This window comes from Chlorocebus sabaeus, chromosome 8 (genome assembly GCF_047675955.1).
Source record: "Chlorocebus sabaeus isolate Y175 chromosome 8, mChlSab1.0.hap1, whole genome shotgun sequence".
In the NCBI taxonomy this organism is placed as follows: Eukaryota; Metazoa; Chordata; class Mammalia; order Primates; family Cercopithecidae; genus Chlorocebus; species Chlorocebus sabaeus.
The window spans coordinates 3,910,585-3,933,100 of NC_132911.1; the positions used below are offsets into that span (position 1 = coordinate 3,910,585).

The 22,516-nt window shown below is 40.6% G+C and overlaps 1 protein-coding gene across 2 annotated transcripts in view; it reads right to left on the bottom strand.

Moving 5' to 3' along the window:
- The window catches only part of CSMD1 (CUB and Sushi multiple domains 1), a 1,948,922-nt gene that overhangs the window by 39,803 nt on the left and 1,886,603 nt on the right, over positions 1-22,516 (bottom strand). For both annotated transcript variants that reach the window (XM_073017922.1, XM_007961594.3), the window contains exons 54-55: positions 22,124-22,297; positions 2,047-2,235 (exon numbers count right to left, since the gene is read on the bottom strand). In XM_073017922.1, the coding sequence (XP_072874023.1) occupies positions 2,047-2,235; positions 22,124-22,297 (363 nt within the window). The remainder of the gene's footprint in view (positions 1-2,046; positions 2,236-22,123; positions 22,298-22,516) is intronic.

Consider the following 22,516-nt stretch of genomic DNA (forward strand, 5'->3'; position numbering starts at 1 on the left):
ATGGATGCAAAATGCATAGGACAAAGATCAGATTTTGATTTTAAGGATTGCTTTCCTTCTAATTTCAAAGACTAAAAAGAGTGACACTTTTTCCTAAATCTTCAGACTATGATCTTAAAACACAATTCTCTTTAACAGCCAATCTGATTTTTCAAGTGAAAAGAAAATAAGACTTTGGCTATTTGGTTAAAATGATGTATTTTTGCTTATCTTCCTTGGTCTATAATACACTGATAATAAGCTTTTAAGAGGGGCCATAGGGATCATCTATAATTTTCTCTGCCCAGAAGAGCACATCCATTTTCTGGAGCCATATCCCTTCCCCTGATTTAAGGACTCAATTCACAAGCCAATTACTATCAGGATATGAGCTTTTTTTTTAAATAAAAAAAAGAAAAGAAAAACAAGATTTAACAACTTTATTCATTTATTTATTTTTTATTTTATTTTAAGTTCTGGGATGCTTGTGCAGGATGTGCAGGTTTGTTATGTAGGGAAACGTGTGCGATGGTGGTTGGCTGTACCTATCAATCCATCACCTAAGTATTAAGCCCCACATGCATTAGCTGTTTATCCTGATGCTCTCCCTCCACTGCCCCCTACAGGCGCCAGTGAGTGTTGTTCCCCTCCTGTGTCTATGTGTTCTCATTGTTCAGCTCCTACTTGTAAGTGAGAATTTGTGGTGTTTGGTTTTCTGTTCCTGCATTAGTTTGCAGAGGTTAAGCTTCCCAGCTCCATCCATGTCCCTGCAAAGGACATAATCTCATTTTTTTTATGGCTGCATCATATTCCATGGTGTGCATGTATCACATTTTCTTTATTCAGTGTTTTACTGATAGGCACTTGGGTTGATTCCATGTCTTGTTATCGTGAATAGTGCTGCAGTGAACATACGCATGCATATATCATGGGATCTAATTAAACTCAGGAGCTTCTGCATAGAAAAAAAAAAACTATCATCAGAGTGAACAGAGAACCTACAGAATTATCATCAGAGTGAACAGACAACCAACAGAATGGGTGACAACTCTGCAATCCATCCATCTGACAAAGGTCTAATGTCCAGAATCTACAAGGAACTTAAATTTACAAGAAAAAAACAACCCCACTAGAAAGTGGGTAAAGGACATGAACAGACACTTCTCAAAAGAAGACATTTATGTGGCCAATAAACAACATGAAAAAAAGCTCAACATCACTGATCATTAGAGAAATGCAAATCAAAACTACAATGAGATACCATCTCATGCCAGTTAGAAGGGCTATCATTAAGTCAAGAAACAACAGATGCTGGCGAGGCTGTAGAGAAATAGGAATGCTTTTACACTGTTGGTGGGAATGTAAATTAGTTGAACCATTTAGGAAGACAGTGTAGTGATTCCTCAAAGACCTAGAATAAGAAATACCATTTGACCCAGCAATCCCACTACTTGGTATATACCCCAAGGATATGAGGTTTTTATTGTAGTCACCTTGGACTGTACCAGGAATGCTCACAAAACCCAATCAGGTCTCACAGCACTCCCCTCTTTGGCTATAGATGCCAGGTCAACAGACGGAAACTCCACACCAGAGCCCTTCACCCACCTGAGCTGAGCGAGATTAAGGTTGGGAGATGCCTGGTGGGGGGTCCTGGCCGCCGTGTCTGAGCTGTGTGGGCCAGGCCTACCTGGTAGGCTGAGGCTGAAGGCAAGCCGTGAGAGAAGGAGATAAAGGCATCATTGTCCAAATGGTATCCAATTACCTGCGTCATTTCTCCTGAGCACACCAGTGTCCCCCGACCCCTTGAATTTGCTTAAGTTGTATTTGGTGATTTCTGGCCAGTCTATCTACAGCTATCATACAAACTCCTACAATTGGTGATGGGAGAGAGCAGAGGGAATTAAAATTCAGTGATGGGAGACAGCAGAGGGAATTAAAATTCAGTGATGGGAGAGAGCAGAGGGAATTAAAATTCAGTGCCTTTAAAATATACTTGCAGAATTTTCTGCTGATGGTACCCTTACAGGAGTCTGTGCACAGAAATCGGGAATAACCCTGACTTACCCAAACACTTGGGCAGAGACCGGTCCCATAAGCCATTTGCCATACAGGTCAAGGCTGAAGATCCCAGCAAGTAAAATCCCTTCTTGCAATGGTACAGGACACTCATTCCATACTCAAAACTCTCAGGGAAGTTCTGTTGCCCGTGACGAATGGCATTTTCCACAAAGCCTGGATCGGAACAGTTCACCACTAGAAAATAAAACATTTCAGACACCATTTAGAAATAGCTAATAATAACGGACAAAACAGATCAGAAATGAAGGCGAATTCCTCATCATTTTAGAAAATTCAGAAACTGACAACATGATGGCTGAGGCTCACGAAATTCCATTCTCAGGATGAATTCTACTAACCGCTTTGGGCCACTCTTCTTCAAGAGGTGTCAAAAACTGGTAGACCACGATAGCAATTTTTCACACGAGGCTAATTTCCCCTATTTCCTAATAACGTTTTTTCAATGTAAATTCTGAAATTAGTTTCCTTAAGTTTTTACGTTCTAATAATGGTCAAATAGAACTGGCTGAGGTTCATTTAAATATTTTTACTCAAGTGTGGTGGTGGTTTAGAACAGTCTGTGGCACGGTAATTACTCACCCCCCAACACACATACACACCTACGTGCATTAGTGCTTTAATATGTGTGCCTAAAATAATTTGGCTCTATGTAGAACGCAACTAAAAATGAAAATTATTCCATCAACACCTAATAGAAATGCAAATCAAGCCAGCCTCTGATTTAGGCCTCTTCTCCCTTTAGAAACAGACCCGTGGGGAGGCAGTCTTCTGAGGCGTGCGGGACACGCTCTGGTTCCTCTGAAAGGCGTTAGCCTGAATGCCTGTTGGCGTCTGCGAGGGAATTAGCGATGTGCTTTTGCAGGTGCAGAGGAAGAGAAAGAACTCTGATTACCTCATGCTTTGACCCACCCCACCAGTGAATGAGGCAGCTGTTCCAGAGGCCACAGTCTCTCCAGATATTTCTGGCTCAGAAAAGCACTGTGCAAATGAATCTCGGGCAGCCTCTGCACATCATGAGTCCCAGAAGCTGAAGGCAAACCCTGTACCCAAACTGTGTGTTTTATTTCTTCTCTATTCAAAAAAGGAAGGCAGAGGGCAGAATCAAGGCTTACAGTGTTCCCTTTTAGTGCCGTAGAATAATGTTCTCTGCTTCTTAAAACAACCCTGAGTTTACAGAAGAAAGTCTTGAGTTCTTTTGAATCAAAAAAGCAAAAACAAACAAAAAGCCATGTGTGAAGTTCGGGCAAGTATTTTTAAGATCCCACAGGGCCCTGCATCTGCAATACAATTGTAACCAAATATCTAAAATAGCAGGAATTACCTAATGTGAGAAAACCTAATTAATTTGAAAATGTGATTATTTGTATAACCTGGAAGATACCCACATTGTCCCATTCTTACACTGAGCATAAGAGATGGATTCAGCTCCCCCATGCCGCACTTTCATAAGGAGACGGACAGTCCCGGGCTGGAACACTAAAGATATTTTTGTGTTTATGTTTGTGCTTACGTCACTCTTAGGAGACTGTCCAAAAATAATTTCAAACTGTGTTTGTTGTCAAAGCAGAGAAAGCCACTTAGGAGAAATGAGTGGGAAAAAAGCCACTTTGACCATCTCCCACTAGGATGCCCAAGAGAAACCAAATGGACCAGGATGCCAAAGGCCAGATTGAGCTGATGCCACCATTTCTCCTCCTCCCCCCCTCTTCCACCTCCATGTCCTCTCTTTCTCCTCCTCTTCCTTCTTCTCCTCCTCCACCTCCTTGTCCTCTCCTCCTCCTTCTGTTTCTCCTCCTTCTCCTCCTCTTCTTCCATCCCTCTCTTCCTTCTCTTTCTTCTCCTCCTTCTCTTTCTCCTCTTATCATTTTCATCTTCTCTTTGGCTCAGCCTCTCTTAAAAGTTCACTGGCAGAGATTTATTTATTGGTGCAGTAACAACAGGATCCAACCGCACCCTTCTCCTTAAAGGCAGAGAACCAAATATTCTCTGAGTTTCACCATGGCTGGTGAAGGGGGATTTATAATATGTGTTTCATAACCTTGTTCTGAAACTATGGACTAAAATTCTCTTTAAGGGTCACTCTTGCCATGGAAAGAGGTGCATAGGAGACAATAAACCCCTCATTCTCGGAAATCATTCTGCAAACTTACATTGCATTAGAACTGCTTGGAGGGTGTGTGTTAAAATGCTAAGCCCTAAGTTCCTACCCCTTCCTTTACCTAGTTCACTATCCTTAAAATATTGAGCAGCAAAAGATGTTTGACAGCAATAAATATTCCTTGAGCTCCTGTGGGGAAACTGAGTGGATCCTTAAAATGGAAGAAGCATGGATACAAATACTCTAAATCTGCTCATGCACTTCAGTCCTGCATAGGGTTGCAATCCGAAGTATTTCTTTATATTCCTTCCTATTTAATTCTGAGGCTCCATTAGAAGATTCAACTGCATCTATGTGCTAGAGGAAAAACAGGGTAGGAATAATCTGATTTATTTGTCCATGATAGAACTTCCATACCATTGCTGCAAATGGGTGTGTTTTCCCGTACAGAGAAGAATGTATCTGCCAGAAGAGTTTGTTACTGACCAACCAATCCACACAAGCACCTTTCCCATCTGTGTTTGTTTTCCCATTTTCTATGTGAACAATTTCTATCCAGGGATCTGGTGAAAAGGGGCTTATGTGACTGACAGGTGACCTGTTGGTTTGTAAACAAGAAGGAGAAATTGCCTGTGAAGTTCATGGTGTGGAGATATGTCAGGCCCACCAGCAGCCACTCCAGACCTGGTTCATGACACGCTGTTAAGTATAAGGTAATGTGCCAGAAAGAAATAAAGAGGCTCACTCTAGACAGCTGCACCTCATCGTAACATCGTACTGCCCAATACACTAAGACTTGATTTCCAGGTGTGAAAACCTGACGTGGAACCTGATTTTGTCAGCTGGGAGGAATGAGAACACTGATGTCTTGTATACATTCAGCCCAGTGTGGAGAAGTTCAAATGAACACACAGGCTGTGTTCTGAGGTGACAGCTGGGTATGTGGAAGGGTAAAAGAAAAAATTAATACAGGGATCAATAACAGGTCCAAAGTCACAATGACCATTGAACTAGCAATACACAATGATCAGGACTCCTGAACACATGTCTGGTATAGCATAATAATAAAAGGCATCAGCATTCCTTGGTGACAGGAATCCCAGGGGCACCCCATCCCTTTTTCCTGGAGAGGACCAGCTGGAAATCTTAGTCCTCGATAAGATTCTAGAGGTGACTCATTAAGCCATTTTCTCTACTCTATATACACTCCTTATTCAGAGATGTCTTCTTAAAGGTGCTCAAGTTGACATACAAATATGGATACGAGGCCAGGTGTGGCGGCTCACATCTGTAATCCCAGCACTTTGGGAAGCCGAGGTGGGCAGATCATTTGAGGTCAGGAGTTCGAGACCAGCCTGGCCAACATGGTGAAACCCCATCTCTACTAAAAATACAAAAATTAGCCGGGCATGCTGGTGGGGGCCTGTAATTCCAGCTACTCAGGAGGCTGAGGCAGGAGACTCGCTTGAACCAAGGAGGCAGAGGCTGCAGTGAGCCGAGATCATGCCACTGCACTCCAGCCTGGGTGACAGAGCGAGACTCCGTCTCAAAAAACAAACAAACAGACAAAAAACAAATATGGATAAACAAAAGGTCCTATTGTTTATTCTCTTTCAAACTTTCTTGAGGACCATGGAGGTCCTTCTGATCCAGTAACGTCCCCATTCTCAGTTAAGTGAACGTACTGATCGCCTGATGAAGGAAGCATGAAAACGCTGTGTTTTGAGATTTGAGGGCGAATTATTTGAGCAGTTTTTCCAGCTCTGTGATGGATCACTGTTCCTGTGGCACGCCTCACACCGTAGTAGGTCTCAGCAGAGCACCCGCACTCTGACCGCGGCTCACCAGGAGCTGTCCTGTCCAGCCATATGCTCATTAACCAGCTGTTTCCCTCTTGATTCTCCTCCTGGGGACAGGAAGAAGGTCTGCTCCACATCCTTGCTTCTTTCCAGAACCCAAAGCAATGGCCGTGTTTTCCTGAAAATCTCCCTAATGACAGAGAAACATGACACATTCCCGTCCCAGGCTCCTTCTCCAGCTGTTGACCAATAGAAATGCAGCCAGCTGTCTGCACACTGGTCTCTTCTAGGCAGTTTGGCTCTAAGGCGAAGGGCTGTGACAGGGCATCGCACGAGAGTCTGGTATCCTCTCCATGGCACGGACGCTGGGCTCTGTGGGCAGCACAACTCCTGATGTAACTTTGCAGGATTCGTAGCTATTTGATTCCAGCCTGTTACGTGATGAGGAAACACTGTGAACACTTCATCTGCTTTTCAATTAGATAATGTAATTCCAAGTTCCTTCTGTTGTTTCTAGAAAATTTGTTCATAATCGGTTCTTACATCAAACAGAATCTGTTTCTGTTGTATATTTTTAACTTCATTTATTTATCCACTAAAATGTATTAGTTAATGATAATTAAAATGTAGATAAGACTTTATTTAAAGGCTCTGAGAGGATTAGAGCACAACCGTGGACTTTCACTTGTATATCTAAAATTTGGTTAAAAATTGTAAATCTAATTGTAACCCAAAGTAAAGCACTTCCCAATCTTTGGCATTAGCACGGTTTCCTACAAGCATAATGGTTTCTGAAGAAAGTATAAGCAACTACGATTGACCTCTCGCCTCACTGCTTATTGTTGTGGAAGCTCTGCCTGGGGCCAAATTTGTTCTTATGTGTATTTATTTTGAAAGGCAAACCATGGAAATAAAGCTTAGTTTTAAAATTTCTATATAATTATTACACATAAAGGAAAAGTAAAATAGAAACTTGTCAGATTAAACTTTAAAAACTAAATGCTATGGGCTAAGCTTTTATGTGAAATTAAAAATAAACGAATATTAAGCAAAATTGGCAGAAATACACTGTTTTAGTATGAACTGGTAATTCCTGTTTCCCGAGCAAATAGAAAACTGTTAATTACAAAGAAAGAAAAATACCAACTTAGTGCAGTTCTGTTTTTACATGGCTGTGAGTGACATTCTGAGAATAAACGGCAACTTTCCAAATGTTTGGAGGTGCGGTGAGAGACCATCCGTTCATGTCGCCGCCTCAAATCGGATTCACAGGAAAGGTCTGATCCACGTCTGTCAAATTCCACTCACTGGGGTAACCCTGAACAGCAGTGACTGGGAATGGAGTAAACGCACAGGAGGGAGGGGCAGGATGCTGGGAGGAGCATGGGATTTAAAGAAACCTGTGCATTGGGGCTATTTACTTACTTTTCCCCCTCCCCTGAGACCAAGTCTTGCTCTGTCGTCCAGGCTAGAGTGCAGTGGCACGATCTTGGTTCACCGCAACCTCCGCCTCCCGGGTTCAAGCAATTCTCCTGTTTCAACCTCCCGAGTAGCTGCGATTACAGGTGTCCACCACCACGCCTGGCTAATTTTTGTATTTTTAGTAGAGACAGGGTTTCACCATGTTGGTCAGTCTGGTCTTGAACTCCTGACCTCCTGATCCACCCGCCTTGGCCTCCCAAAGTGCTGGGATTACAGTCATGAGCCACTGTTCCCAGCCTTATGCCTTTACTTCATTAGTACTGGATGACAGGCCAGGGAGGATGAGCAAATATAAGTTTTCAGAGATGCATAGTGGTAATTTTGGGTCTAGGAAGTCAGGAATCCCAACAAGCCCAGCGTCCCGTGCAAAGCACATGGGTTCAGAGGTAATAAACTATTCCATCGTCTATACCACCATCGACTTCAGATTCTGTTTGTGTTTTTTAACTCACACATATTTATGCACGTATTTAATCCAACACGTTTGACTACACATCACCCTGACAAGAGGTTTGCATACCCAACTTAAAAAATACATTGAAAATTTTTAAAGTATAACTTCTTTAAGTTTGAATTTTAAGTTAACAGTTAACTCTGAACAGAGACTGGAACAAATCAGATGTGAGTTTAAAATTTTGGCAGAGAAACAATTATTTTAAGATGATCATTGGCCTTAAAGTGACTCAAAATCAGTATATGTCCCAATATAAAATTTGTGACACAATTTTTAAGTCACAAAAATTGTGTACGGAATATAGAAACTGTAATTCTGTAGGCAGACTGGAAATATACCATGTTCAAAGGTTTATTTTGTTTTCAAAAAGACTCCTGTGGCCGCATCATGCCTGTGTCAGTAGCTTCTGCCTAGTTCAGGAACACGCAAAATACATGATGTATTCCACATATAACTGAGGCAGGAGACTGTGGTTGATACTGCTACACTGTTTCACCGCTTTCTATTTCAAGTCACTACACACTACGTAGGCAATACTCCTTATAGTTTTCTTTTGAAATTTTAGTTTTCTTAAAAAAAAATCTTCAATGAAGTATAACTGATAAAGTTTAAAGGGTACTGTTCCAACACAAATTGTAAACTGACTGACATATAAGCAAGAAAGTCGTAGGAAAGTGTGACTCAGCTTCACTCAACGAGCTCAGTGGGAAATCAGGCAAGGCCCTAAGAAGTCGCTTTCTCTTAACAATACCTGTCGGGGGCAACAGGTGGAGGGGTCTGGTACTTTCAATTTAGTCTGCAAGGAAACCAGAAATGTGCTCCAGGAGGCCCCGGTGGCTTCTGAACTGCTCCTTCTATATTCTTAGCATATTATTTTTGAAAAGAAGGAAGGGAAGGGAAGGGGAAGGGAGGGAAGAGGGAGAGGAGGGAAGAGGAATGGAAGGGAAGGGAAGGGAAGGGAAAAGGGAAGGGGAAAAGGAAGGGGGTTGGGGAGGGAGAAAACTGTCTCCATGGAAGAAGGAAGGAAGGAAGGGAGGGAGGGAGGGAGGGAGGGAGGGAGGAAACTGTCTCCATATTTTCGTATTTTTTAAAAAACTTACAGTCTGTTTAAGTTTCTTTCTGGTGTTCCATCCTTTTCCTTCTTCTTTCTTAGTTTCTTTTAAAGTGTATTAAAAACTTGATCATGAAGAGAAAATACTAAACAAGAAACTAAGCTTTGTAATGTAAAAATAGCCAAGTAAACTCTTGGGCAGTCAGGAAAAGGCATAAAAATTAGTTCAACACATTTTTTAAAAGCACTCATAAAATTTTTTTTGTAATATGATTATGCAATAATATGATTTTTTATAACTTTTCAATAGAATAAATTACAGAAAGTTTAGAGGACAAAAATACAGATAACTATGCAATAGTCAGTGTATTGCATACAATAAATATTTCTGGATTTGTTCACTAACTGAATGAACCAAAATTAAATTAAGCAAGATTGCTGGCCACAGAGAAAACACAGTAACAACAATAAAAAATGACTATTTTCAAATATATGAAAGTTACATATTTTTATCTTTTATCAACAACTGATAACTAGGTTACAGCTATAGTTTTGACTTTTACGTGTGATAAAAGAAATATGTTATAATCGATGGTAATTGACAATTGTAATTGATTGCCTGACTTACCTGCGATGGTATAAACTTCGAAGAGGAAACTGGGATTCATTGAGGACTCACTGTCTGCCAGGCCCTTGGCCAAGCATCAGTTTATCTGGAGCTCTCAGAAACCTATGAAGAGGGCACTGTGGCTACATCACTTCCTTGATTCTTCATAAAAGGAAACTGCTGTTCTCCCAGGAAGTCGAGCATTAACTCTAAGACCTGCAGCTAGGACTAGGTGGCGTGGGTGCCAACACATATCAGATCAACCCCTAAGACTGTGTTTTCTGTACTCAGCAACACTCCCTTCTCAGTCCTACACGGATATTATTTTCCCCAGTTGATTTTTTTACCAAAGAAAATACGCCTAATGTAAAGGAAAAAGATTGCATGAAATATTCATTTGGTGCAAAAGTAATTGCGGTTTTTGCCACAGCACTAGTTTTGCACTAACCTAATAACACAAGGAAATGGCATATGCAAGTACTCTGCATACTGATATTTAAATCTTGACTTTAGAGACTCTTGCGAGTGCATTCCCTCTTAACTGATTTTAACTCAGCCCTAAGGCAAAGTTAGAACTAATTCTTAATGGTCTCTCCAACTATATTGTTTCCAGGCCTTGGATGTATTTTTCTATCATATCTTACTGATAATATAATAAACAGCTTATATTAAGGGCCTTGTTTAGCATTTGCAGGTCAAGAAGAAAGGCATGTTAACTCTACAAGGTATTAAAATTTTAATTGAAGAGGTATTAATTTTATAATAAGGATAATTCTTGACATGAAAAATTCTTCATAATATATAATTACATAAAAAGGCAGGTTATAAAAAGAGTCCATAGAGATTATATGTAAGCTTATGTGTGTATATATAATATATATAAATAAGAAACATATAAATATATAAGAAACGTAGAAATATATTTCTCTATGTTTAAGAAATACATACATAAATATATTTATATAAGAAATATATAAAGAAGTATATTTCTATATATGTAAGAAATACATAAATATATTTATATAAGAAATATATAAAGAAGTATGTTTCTATATATGTAAGAAATATATAAAATGCAATAACATCTACAATACCTTTTCTAAAATTCAAAGCTTATTCACTACTAGTTTGAAAGATGAGTGATACAGTACTTCTTCTTTTTGGATATAACTCACGAATTTTGCTGTAAGGAATATACACTGCATTATGAGAAATGAACACTTGACTTTTAAGTTAACATAAAATCAGAGGATGAAAGCCCCCCAGGGTCTTCCCAAAGCACAAGAGTGATAAGGGTTCATCACCATCTCCCTCTGTGCCAGGGGACACACCCTGCCAGCAGCGCGCATAAGGGCAGCTTCAGGGAGACTGGCGCCTCAGGGTCCCTGGGCTCACACCAGCCTCCTGCTCTTGGCAAGCTCCTTCCTATCCGCTTCCTAAAGCCCAGGAGGAGCTTTGTGAAGTCACATCACTGCAACCGGTTCATTTAAGTTCTGCCATACATGTGCGGGATGTGCAGGCTTGTTCCATAGGTAAATGCGTGCCATGGGGGGTGGCTGCACCTGTCAACCCATCACCTAGCTGTTAAGCCCTGCCTGAGTTAGCTATTTTTCCTAAAACCTGTTTTCCCCAGTTATTAAAAGAGCTATTTTAGCTATTTTAACATTAGCTTACATTTCCTTTAATTTTAAAATTTTACTCTTTTAACATTTTGAGAATACGTTATTATATCCAATTTTTCATTAACACTTTAGTACAACTATACCCGTAATGATTCTTTTTAGTGAAGTTTTTGTGGTTGTTTCCTTTTTGATTCCTCTATCCTAACAGAACATTCACTAACCCCATATTTTCTTAATTTTCTTTATGCGTACGTACATAAGCATATTGGGACACAGGTTTTACATGTGTCTAAACACCCAATCCTACAAAATTATGACAAGAAAAGAAAAAATGATATTTAATGTTTGCATACAATACACAAATTATTAGACAAAGCAAGGAAGCATTATGTCAATCATTCTGAAACAATGTGAGACCTGGTAAATCTGATTGGTCCCTCACTGAACTGGCTCGACTCTTAGGCATAGTGATACATATTTCAGAATTGCGGACAAAGATTCCAGGAAAGCTCCTCTAGAGAAACATGGGCCTCCAGTTGAGCAGGAAAATGTGATTCTCAAAATAAACCTGAAGATGCTTGTTTTCATTCCTTCTTATGACATCTTCAACTGTATAAATTATTTCTTCCAGAAAGATACTACTACTAATAAAAGGGATACCTTCTTTTATTTATTTTTTTTAATCTTATTTGCAAAGATAGTGTTACTGGGCTGAGTAGAATGAATTTTCTTTAGTCTCCTAAATCCGAGCTTTTTAATTTATCACAAGCACTGCAGGGCTGGATAGAGCTTCATCCTGTGCAGGGTTGAACCTGAGAATAAGTAGGCTACCCAGGGTGAGGTAGACATTGTAGAAATCTATATCTAATTCTGCCGCATAGTAGCACAGGTTTACCTGGGGCTCTGTTTCAGAATTTGGGGTGAGGTTTCTGTTTTGTGCCATTAACTAACTAAGTGCTGCACCAGGGCCACACTCAATGACTTCTCCAGATTACACACTTGAGAATCTTAGGTAGTAATTGGGAAAAGAATGCACAGACAACAGCATGCTTACATGAGACACAACACCCTACAACTCTTGTGAGAGTATTTTAAAAAGCATACACAGTCAGAATCAGACCATATTGCAGTAAACAGCAAGAATCCCTGGCAATTTTGTTCAGCTATTTTTTTTACTTAAGGTTTTTGAGTTTTATGCCATTTCTTCCTGAAGCTTCACCATCTTTATGAGTCTGTCCTCTTTGAAATATTGTTTTTCCGGTTTTAATAATATGCGTATAAATTCTGTGTACTAGATTGTCTCTTAGTTCAGAAATAAAACAAAACGAAACAATATGGAATAATAAAAAACTAGAGCAGGCAGACTGCTAGGGATGATCCGGGACTTTTAACCAACCTGACATGCCAGTGATGGTCCATTAACCTCCTCCTCCATCCCCTGCTTCGTCACATATATTTGAAAAATTTTAAAGAGTAAGTTTTAAAATTAAGTTTGTTTCCATTTTAAAATTAACTTTGTTTCCATTTTTCTAGGAAAAGGCAGGAAGTTTAAAAAATAAAGGCTACATTAATCCTGAAGAGTTTAAAATGCATCATCGAATTTGCTTAAGCTGTGCAACAGACACGGTATCTAGTGGACCAGAGACAGTGTCTGGAACGCTAAGAATGATCAATAAATGCGAGGTGTTTAATTTCTTCTTCTATTCCTTGGGATAAATTAGAAGAAAGTGGAACCTAGATACAAAAAAAAGCTTTTGATACTTAAAAGCCCACTCTTTCAAGTTCAGTTAATCTCTCCTTCTGCAAGAACATGTTTTGTGTCAAATGGACAGATGCCACGGCAGATTGGGTGAGTCTTCCTAGCTAGCAAACTCCTCTGGTCGTCTGCATAGTTATCTACTTAAAGATACGAATTGCATTGACAGTGTCTAGCACATCATTTGGGATATGGTAGGCGCTTAACAAATGCTGCATTACATGGCCTAGAAGGCTCTAGGGAGATGGATACAGAACGTTCTGATACACCTAAGACCTCAAGACATAATTGTGCTGTCCCCCTGTGTGGAGGTAACTGGGACAATATTTGTGGGCATTCATTCTCAATCGTTCCTTCAGTCATGCAGTTTTTTTCTGTCACACAAGGAGGAGAAAAGAGTTTGATTAAAGCTGTTGAATCTTTCCTTAAGTCCTTGCAGCTGCATTAGCAAAAGGCTGACACTAATATCTGTCTTCCCATCACCATTCCGGTCCTCACGGTTTCTTGTAGATGTTCGGATTTCATGTTTTCCTCTGAGACCTGAATGAGTTAACGTGATTGTTTCAGCCATATTTACCACAGTGTGCAATAAATACTTCATGTATAGCAAAGCCTCCTGGTGCTAGAGACAGTGGGACAAGATTTCATTCAGCACCGGTTGATACATTTCAGGACATCCCCTAAACCCATTCCCCATTTTCCATGTCCCCTGACTTTACAAGTAAGACTCTCTCTCCGAACGCATTATTATATAATAATATTATATAGATGATAAGATCGACTTGCTAATTTTCAAGCTGACCAGAACACCCACATTATCGGGGAAAGCAGGAAGTTTTGAACAAGAAACTGGGGACACCTCTGTGAGCCATTCCATTCCTCATCGCTCCTAAATAAGACATGGTAGACGCCTGCTTTCTGGGGAGAGTGAGAACAAAGGAGCTGTGAGGATTTTGTTATGAATGCAAGATGCTCTCTACCCTGGAAGAGCGAAAAGCGATGCTAATCCCCACATATTCACCTATAGCTCATTGGTCCAGAGCTGTGCAAGGTATTGAGCAAATGAGATACTTTGAAACTTCGCATCTGTTAGGTGAGCTCATTGGTCAGAGGCATCGTCCTTGGGACGCACAGAACTGCCGGGGTCTTTATCCACCGCTTTTCCCATATTTTAATGTGATCTTTTCCCTTCAGTTGTAGATTGCTTTCCATGTGGTATATTAGCAATAGCAGTTGACTGCTACTGCAGATATACCAGTTCAGATAAACTTGAGCTCACATCTTTTGGCAGCAAAACCTTATACAATTTGCGTCATCTAAAAGGTGATTTTCCTAATGTCTTGTCCTTCAACAGGCCAATTATTTCTAGGGTGTGGCATTAAGGGTACTCATTACTTTATGTACAAACTACATTAGGACACTCAATGTCCTTCCATTTAAAATCGCAATGCTAAAATAGTTCTTAATACACATGGCACACTGATAAATTTAGAGCTTTTAGGTTATATAACTTATTTAAATTTCTGTAACAGGGTAAGAACTCAAACATACCAAATATACATCTCCGAATGAAACTGTCACTGTTGGAGTTTGTTTGTTTGTTTTTCTGGCAATGCAATCAATGAGTTAATTGGAAATAATAAAACGTACAGAAGTTTATAATCATCAAAATGAAACCAGAATCATTTTCTAAGCACAGATATGGCCTTATTCTAAGACTTTTGAAAAAATCTCAGAGAAGAGAAAACATTTCTTTCAAAAACAACCTGGAATTTAATTTTTTTTTAACAAAAGACATGGTTCAAAGTTGCTGTTTCCTTATGAGCAAACATTTTGGAAAGTAAAACTTGTTAATTAATTGATTAATGAAACATATCTTTTTGTTAGAAAAAGCAAAAATGTGAGTGAATATGAGTCATTGAAGTATTCAAATGTTGTAAAAGTAATAGATGTTGGAGAAGAGTACTCCTGTGTTTAAATACATGAATAGCATTTGGTCCATGGCTGTATTTCCCATCTAAGAACTTCAGTAGTCATGAAAACTCACAGAGGGAAAATGGTGCTAAGTGTTTTTAATAAATTCTACCTATTAAAAAGAGGCAGTGAGTAAAAAAGTCACAGGAAATCTCATTTAAGAAGATGACTACACAATGAAAATCTGAAGTTATTTCCTACTCTACTGTCAAGTGTAGACGCTTAAAAATATGTTAAATCAGTGTAAATGTAACAGATTTAAATATTCCATATGAGAAACAACCATTTTGTTCAAATTTTTGTGTGTGTATCCATTCTTTCAATATTTAATTACATTCACATGATTTAAAAGAAACACATGCATGAATAGTACATATGCATGCACATACACACACACGCGCCCACACACACATGCACACAAACACAACACACTCTTAAGTCCAGTCCCAGCATGTCATTGATGAAACTAAACGAATGAAAATCAAGGAAGTGGGGTTAATAAAATCTTATTTAAACCATAAAAATGGTCTGGGTGTAGTGGCTCACACCTTTAATCCCAGCACTTTGGGAGGCCAAGGCAGGCAGATCACTTGAGGTCAAGAGTTCGAGACCAGCCTAATCAACATGGCAAATCCCCGTTGCGACTGAAAATACAAACATTAGCTGGGCATGGGGGTTCTCGCCTATAGTCCCAGCTACTCAGAAGGCTGAGGAAGGAGAATCACTTGAACCTGAGAGGCAGAAGCTGCAGTGAGCCAAGATCGCACCACTGCACTCCAGCCTGGATGACACAGTGTGACCCCATCTCAAAAAAAAAAAAAAAAAGAAACATCAAAATGAATGAAATGCTCATACATGTACAACATAGATGAACGTCAAAAGAACTACACTAAGTGAAAGACGCCAGGCACAAAAGACCTTAGATTCAATGATTTCATTTAGAAGAAACATTCATAATGGACAAACCCATGGAGCTGGATAGCAGGCACTACTGATGGGAGGTGGAGGAGGAGGGAAATGAGGACTGCTTATGGGCTGAGGGTTTCCTTTTGGGGTGATGAAACATCTGGGGATTAGACAGAGGTGATGTTTACATAACATGGTTATGGCGAAAGTGCCCCTGAACTGCACACTTTAGAATGATTAACTAGGTCAAGTTTTTTTTTTTTTTTTTTTTTTTTTTTTTTAATGGAGTCTCACTCTGTCAGCCAGGCTGCAGTGCAATGGCGTGATCTCAGCTCACTGTAATCTCCACCTTCCAGATTCAAGTAATTCTCCTGCCTCGGCCTCCCGAGTTCCCAAGTAGCTGGGATTACAGGTGCACACCACCATGCCCAGCTAATTTTTTGTATTTTTAGTAGAGACGAGGTTTCACCATGTTGGTCAGGCTGGTCTTGAACTTCTAACCTCATGATCTGCCCACCTTGGCCTCCCAAAGTGCTGGGACTATAGGCATGAGCCACCATGCCCAACAAACTAGGTCTAGTTTTATAGTATCTGATTTTCCTTTGAGATGGGGTCTTGCTCTATTGCCCAGGCTGGAAATGCCATGTCTTGGCTCACTGTAGCCTCAATCTCCCAGGCTCAAAGGATCCTCCCTTCTCAGCCTCCTGACTAGCTGGAACTACAGGCATATACTACCACATCTGGCTAAGTTTTGTATTTTTTGCAGAGACTGGGTTTTACTATGCTGCCCAGGCTGGTCTCAGACTCCTGGGCTCAAGTGATCTGCCTGCCCCAGCCTCCCAAAGTGCTGGGATTAAAAGCATGAGTCACTGTGCCTGGCTGAATTTTATCCCAAGAATAAAATAAACACTGAAAGAAAGGATTGTCCAATATCAAGTGTTGGAGTTTCATCCAGTACTCGTGAATCTCAAAGCAGATTTTTTTACTCATTAGAAGTGTATGTACCCTTTGTATACACTTATGTGAACTTTAACGTGTGTTTTAAAACTAAAAACAATGTAGAGAGGCCACTTCTAGTTAGTGAAGTCCTTTACATTGGAGACACTTTTCCAAAATTTGAAGCAACAAAAGGGCGTGGACTGCCTGTCTGGGTTTTCTAAATCATCCCCCTTGCTGAAGGTAAGTTATATTTTCCTTCTTCAGTGCATTTCTTGCCAATGTCCTGTTAACTGCAGCAGAGGGGCTGCTGTCTGTCCCTGTCCAGCATCAGCTTCCTGATCCTGTCAGAAAAGAGGAGCATCGGGGCAAAGCACAGCCCAAGGCTCAGTGTCTCCCAGACGCCAACTGCATATACTTTAAAAATATTTTTTAGGAAGTCGGCTTCCAATTACTTGAAGAGAAGGATCCATCTTTTTTCATCAAAAGCAAGAATAAAGCGGAATTTTCATTAAAATGAAGGAAGCACTCAAAGGTCTCCTGGGACGTACAGATCCAATTCTCTAGTGTAAAATACAAAGGGAAGCTTTTGGTTTTGTTTTTAATGTTTTAAAAGATGAGTGTGGATAAAGTTTTAGGAGGTGGACTGTGTGCCACAATGAAGACAGCTCCCATCTCAGTCCTTACAGCCTCACGCTGGCCCGGAGTTACTCCCCTGCACTGAAGAAAGCAGACAAGGCTCGTGACGTTATCATCAACGGTGGTTTTGAAAATAAGAAAACAGGCTGGGTGCAGTGGCTCATACCTGTAATCTCAGCACTTTGGGAGGCCTAGGTGGATGGATCACCTGAGGTCAGGAGTTCAAGACCAGCCTGACCAACATGGTGAAACCCCATCTGCACTAAATTTAAAAAAAAAAAAAATTAGCCGGGCATGGTGGCATAATCCCAGCTACTTGAGAGCCTGAGGCAGGAGAATCACTTGAACCCTGGAGGTGGAAGGTGCAGTGAGCTGAGATGGTGCCATTGCACTCCAGCCTGGGCAACAGAGGAAACTCCATCTCAAAAGAGAAAGAAAGAAGGAAGGAAGGAAGGGAGGAAGGGAGGGAGGAAGGGAGGAAGGAAGGGAGGGAGGGAGGGAAGGAAGGAAGGAAGGAAGGAAGGAAGGAAGGAAGGAAGGAAGGAAGGAAGGAAGGAAGGAAGGAAGGGAAAGGAAGAGAAAGGAATAGAAGAGAAAAGAAAAGAAAGAACACAGCATTCATACAACAAAAGAAGCAGCTTAAGAAGTTGAGCTCGTGAGTACTGACTGCTGACAGTCATTCTGGGTCATTCTGCTAGGCATAAAATTAAAGGGAACTGATGGATGAGAATTTTCAGAGTAATATTTTCTTGTGAAAGTTGGATTCTTTCCCCACACACAGAAGTTTGCATCTGCTGTTGTTGCTCTTGTGGTGAGGACACAGGTGCTGACGTCATGCTGACAACTCAGCCGGGCCGTGGAAAGTTCCCCAAACGAGCACCAGTTCCCCACATGCCGTCGTGCCCACTCACAGGATACCACTGCCATGTTTCACAGAGGAAAATGGATGCTTTTTGACTAAAAGACGAAAACTTTTATGAAAAATAACTCATGTGTGGCAAATGTAGAAATTAAAGCCATCAACATTTTATCTTTATATGGAAAGTGGGTACAGCTACAGAGAAACACACAGCAAAGTTTTTATAGGGTCAAATAATTAAAAAATCTAATTCAGAAAATTATTTATAGACACCTTTATCATTCAATTTTTAATTTTTTTTACTTTGGGTTAGAAACATAGAAGCCCTTCCTGATAATGTTTCTTTTTAATTATTTAAAACCAATATCTCTTGAATATCCATAGGTTAAAAAAAGAACAGTGAAATGCTATTTAAATCTCAGACTTTATACAGAAATTAACACAAAATGGATCATAGACTTCAAAATATATCAAAGGCAAAGTGATAGAAAAAATAGAGGAACACATCAAGATCTAGGTGTTGGCAGAATTCTTAGACTTGACATCAATACCATGACCCATAAAAAGAAAAGATGATAAATTTAAAACTTCTGCTGCTCGAAGGACCCTGTGAAGAGGAGAAAAGTCAAACGAGAGACTGGGAAGAATTTTGGCAATCATATACCTGACAAACGACTATTACATAGAATAAAGAACTCTTGAAACTCAATCTTAAAAAACAAACAAAAAAATCCAAACTACTCCATTAGGACGTGAGCAAAAGGCATGAACAGACATTTCACGGTACAGATGGAGATAATCACCAGACAAGGTACTCTCATCGTTAGCCTTCAGGAAACAGCAAGTGAACACCACAGAAAGCTGTCACCACACATCTATCAAGAAAGCTAAAATAAGACAGAGGGACCGCACCGAATGCTGGAGAGGATGTGGAGAAACTTCATCACCCACACATGGTCGGTAGGGATGATAGACAGTACCGCCATGCTGGAAAAATGCTTGGCAGTTTCTTATAAAACCAAACTTACAAACACCATCTGTCCCAGTACCATTTATACTCTTGGGCATTTTTCCTAGAGAAACGAAAACTTATAACCACACAAAATCCTGTTCATAACAGCTCATAGCAGCATTGTTTGTGACAGTGAAGTCTGGAATCAACCCAGACGTCCTTCAGTGGGTAAATGGTGAAACAAACTGCTACATCTGTACCACGAAATTCCACTCCACCGAAAAAAGGGACTGAATTATTGACATAGGCCACAACTTGGATGAATCTCCGGAGAATTATGTTGAATGAAAGGGTCCTTCTCAGAAGGCTGCACACCACCTGATTGCACTCATTTATAGAACATTCTTGAAGGGAGAAGGTCAGGTTAGTGGAGAGCAGGTTAGTGGATGCCAGGAAGTAAGAATGAGGTTGGGATGTGTGGGTGTGTTTACAAGGGGAGCAAGGGGGATTCTTGTGACAATGGACATTCCCTATCTTGACCACATCAATGTCCATATGCTGGTTGTTCTAATGTCCTCTAAGTTTGCAAGATTCTACCACTGGGTGAAAGTAGGTAGAGGATAAAAAGGATCTCTCTGTATTATACCTAATGCCCGCCTGGGAATCTATAATTATCTCCAAATGAAACATTTTATTATGAATGTATTTACTCATTCAACAGAGAAAAGGAGGACTTTAATGGGAAAAAAAGAATTGATGACATTTTATCCTAAGAAAAATAACACGCTGAACATATGATGTAATTTACATATTCCATATAAAGATGTAATTTAATAACTTACCATCTTAAAACGCAATGTTAACATATTTGAGCTCAAATATTTTTAAAAATGAGAGATTACAAAGGAAATCAGCTTCTTATCAGGATGATGACCCACAAGATCTCCAATGTTAGAATTTCACTGAGATAATGCTGTTACTAAGTAAAGAAATGAAGCACATTGCTAATAGATAATGCTGTTACTAAGTAAAGAAATGAAGCACATTGCTAATAGACACACACGATTGTGAGAAGCCAAGGGCGGAGTGGGCGATGTTTGACCTGGAAGTATCAGGCCTAGGCAGTAAACTCAGCTCTGCTCCCTATGGAGTCCTGTGGCCTCCACACACAGTCACCGCTGGCTCTCTTGAGCTTCAGAGCCTATTTTGCTAGGCCCTCCTCCATACTTCCTAAAACACCACTGCACAGTTGCCAGTCGTAAGAGTTCAACTGCCAAAAAGGTTGAATTATGCTAGAATGAGAACACAGCAGCGCTTTGCATCTCCTCTTATTCCTTGTGATTGTGAAACTAAAGCAAAAGAGAGCATTTCAACCCTAATTCTGCACATCAGATATTTCCCATGTAATTATTATTATTATTATTATTATTGTTATTATTATTTTTTTTTTTTTTTGAGACGGAGTCTCGCTCTGTCCCCCAGGCTGGAGTGCAGTGGCATGATCTTGGCTCACTGCAAGCTCCGCCTCCCGGGTTCACGCCATTCTCCTGCCTCAGCCTCCCGAGTAGCTGGGACTAAGGCGCCCGCCACCTCGCCCGGCTACTTTTTTGTATTTTTAGTAGAGACGGGGTTTCACCGTAGTCTCGATCTCCTGACCTTGTGATCCGCCCGCCTCGGCCTCCCAAAGTGCTGGGATTACAGGCATGAGCCACCGCGCCCAGCCTCCATGTAATTATTAAAGGAAAAACAAATACAAATATAATGAAAGAAGAAAAGTTGTAGTTCAGGTGACATCAGTAACCACGTTCCTCTCTTGGTTTTTATTTTTTGAGGGAGACCATGTTTGGATAAAATGAAAGCTGTGGTTCCAGCAAGCTCACCCCTGTGCATCTGGGACTGACCAATGTCCCTGGGTTGTCTAAGGGGGGTGGTTCCCTCGTCTGGTCAGGGGCTGTGGATCAGCGGAGGCAGGGACACTGGCTTTACCCCCAACCCTGGTTTCCTTTGCATTTTGCGCTGTGGTTAATTGAGTGAACTGTGTTTTATTCGTGTGTTGGTCAAATCCCAAACATTCTGATCCTGACAGCACTAGAATTTAGGGGAAAATAGAGCTAGGAGTCTTTGCTCAGCCTCTGAGTTTACACCAAGCCCTCCAAGTTAGACCTGAGCCAGAACTCTGCAGTTGAGTAGCCAACTTCTATACAACTTCTAATCATTTTTTAAATGCCTTGGGTTCCCACTCTGCTGTCAGCTTATTTGAAGATAGCTCCGGTGGGAGCCCTAAGGTAAGAGAGGTTCTTGTCAAAGAAAGAGACATTGATACGTTCCTGGCTTTAATTTCATCTTACTACCATAAAAATATACTTGCCCTTCACACTAAAGTACAAGGCACCACCAGTAAGAGAGATGTTTAATGGAAAGTAATTGAAATGAAATCTTAAACATTATGAGCCCAAACATCTAGAAAGGCAAAAAAGACAGAACAGAATTGTCTTGGAAGCTCAGATTTGGTCCAGGTCTCTGTGACTATGTTGAAAGAAATGAATCCAAAAATAAATAACTGAAAATTAAAAACAGTAAGAGCTTCGTAAAGACATTCATAAAATTAGAAGCATAACGGACCCCCCAGTGCTAACTATACAGGGTAGAAATAAACGTGTAAATGAATGAATAAAAAGAGGAATGGAAGATGAGTTATCTTTAAAGGAGAGAATTCCAGATTTTCATGATTGAACATCTGGCCACAGACAGGAGAAAGCCACGGAGAGCTTTGTGCTTACTCTCGGAAATGCTTTCACACCTGAATGGTGAGAGTTTGCAGAACTCTTTATGCATCGCCCTGGATTCATGGAGACAGCCTCTTTGGTGTTACTGGGCAGCCTACAACACCCCAGAGCAAAGGGCTCATTCCTGGATGCTTTTCCTACCTCGACACGTGGGCAGAGGGCTACTCCACTGGCCGTTGCTCCGACACTGGGCTCGAGACGCGCCCTGCAGCAAATAGCCCGTGTTACAGGTGAAATTCACAACGTCATTCAGGTTGAACTCGCTGCCATTAGTGAATCCGTGGGCAGGGTTTCCAGGGTGACCACATGTGATGGCTGTAGAGAGACAGGTCAACGCCATTGTTAAATATCGAACAGGTCATCACCGTCACTTGGGATCATTTACTAAGAAACATGCAGGCATGCTAACTGTATGGACTGAAGGTTTTCCACTAATCAGGCAGTTTACAGATGGCATTTATATTCGGAAGGGAATATTGGGAGCTAGAACCACAGGCTGACCCTACAGGCTTTTAATATAATTGTGGAAAATAA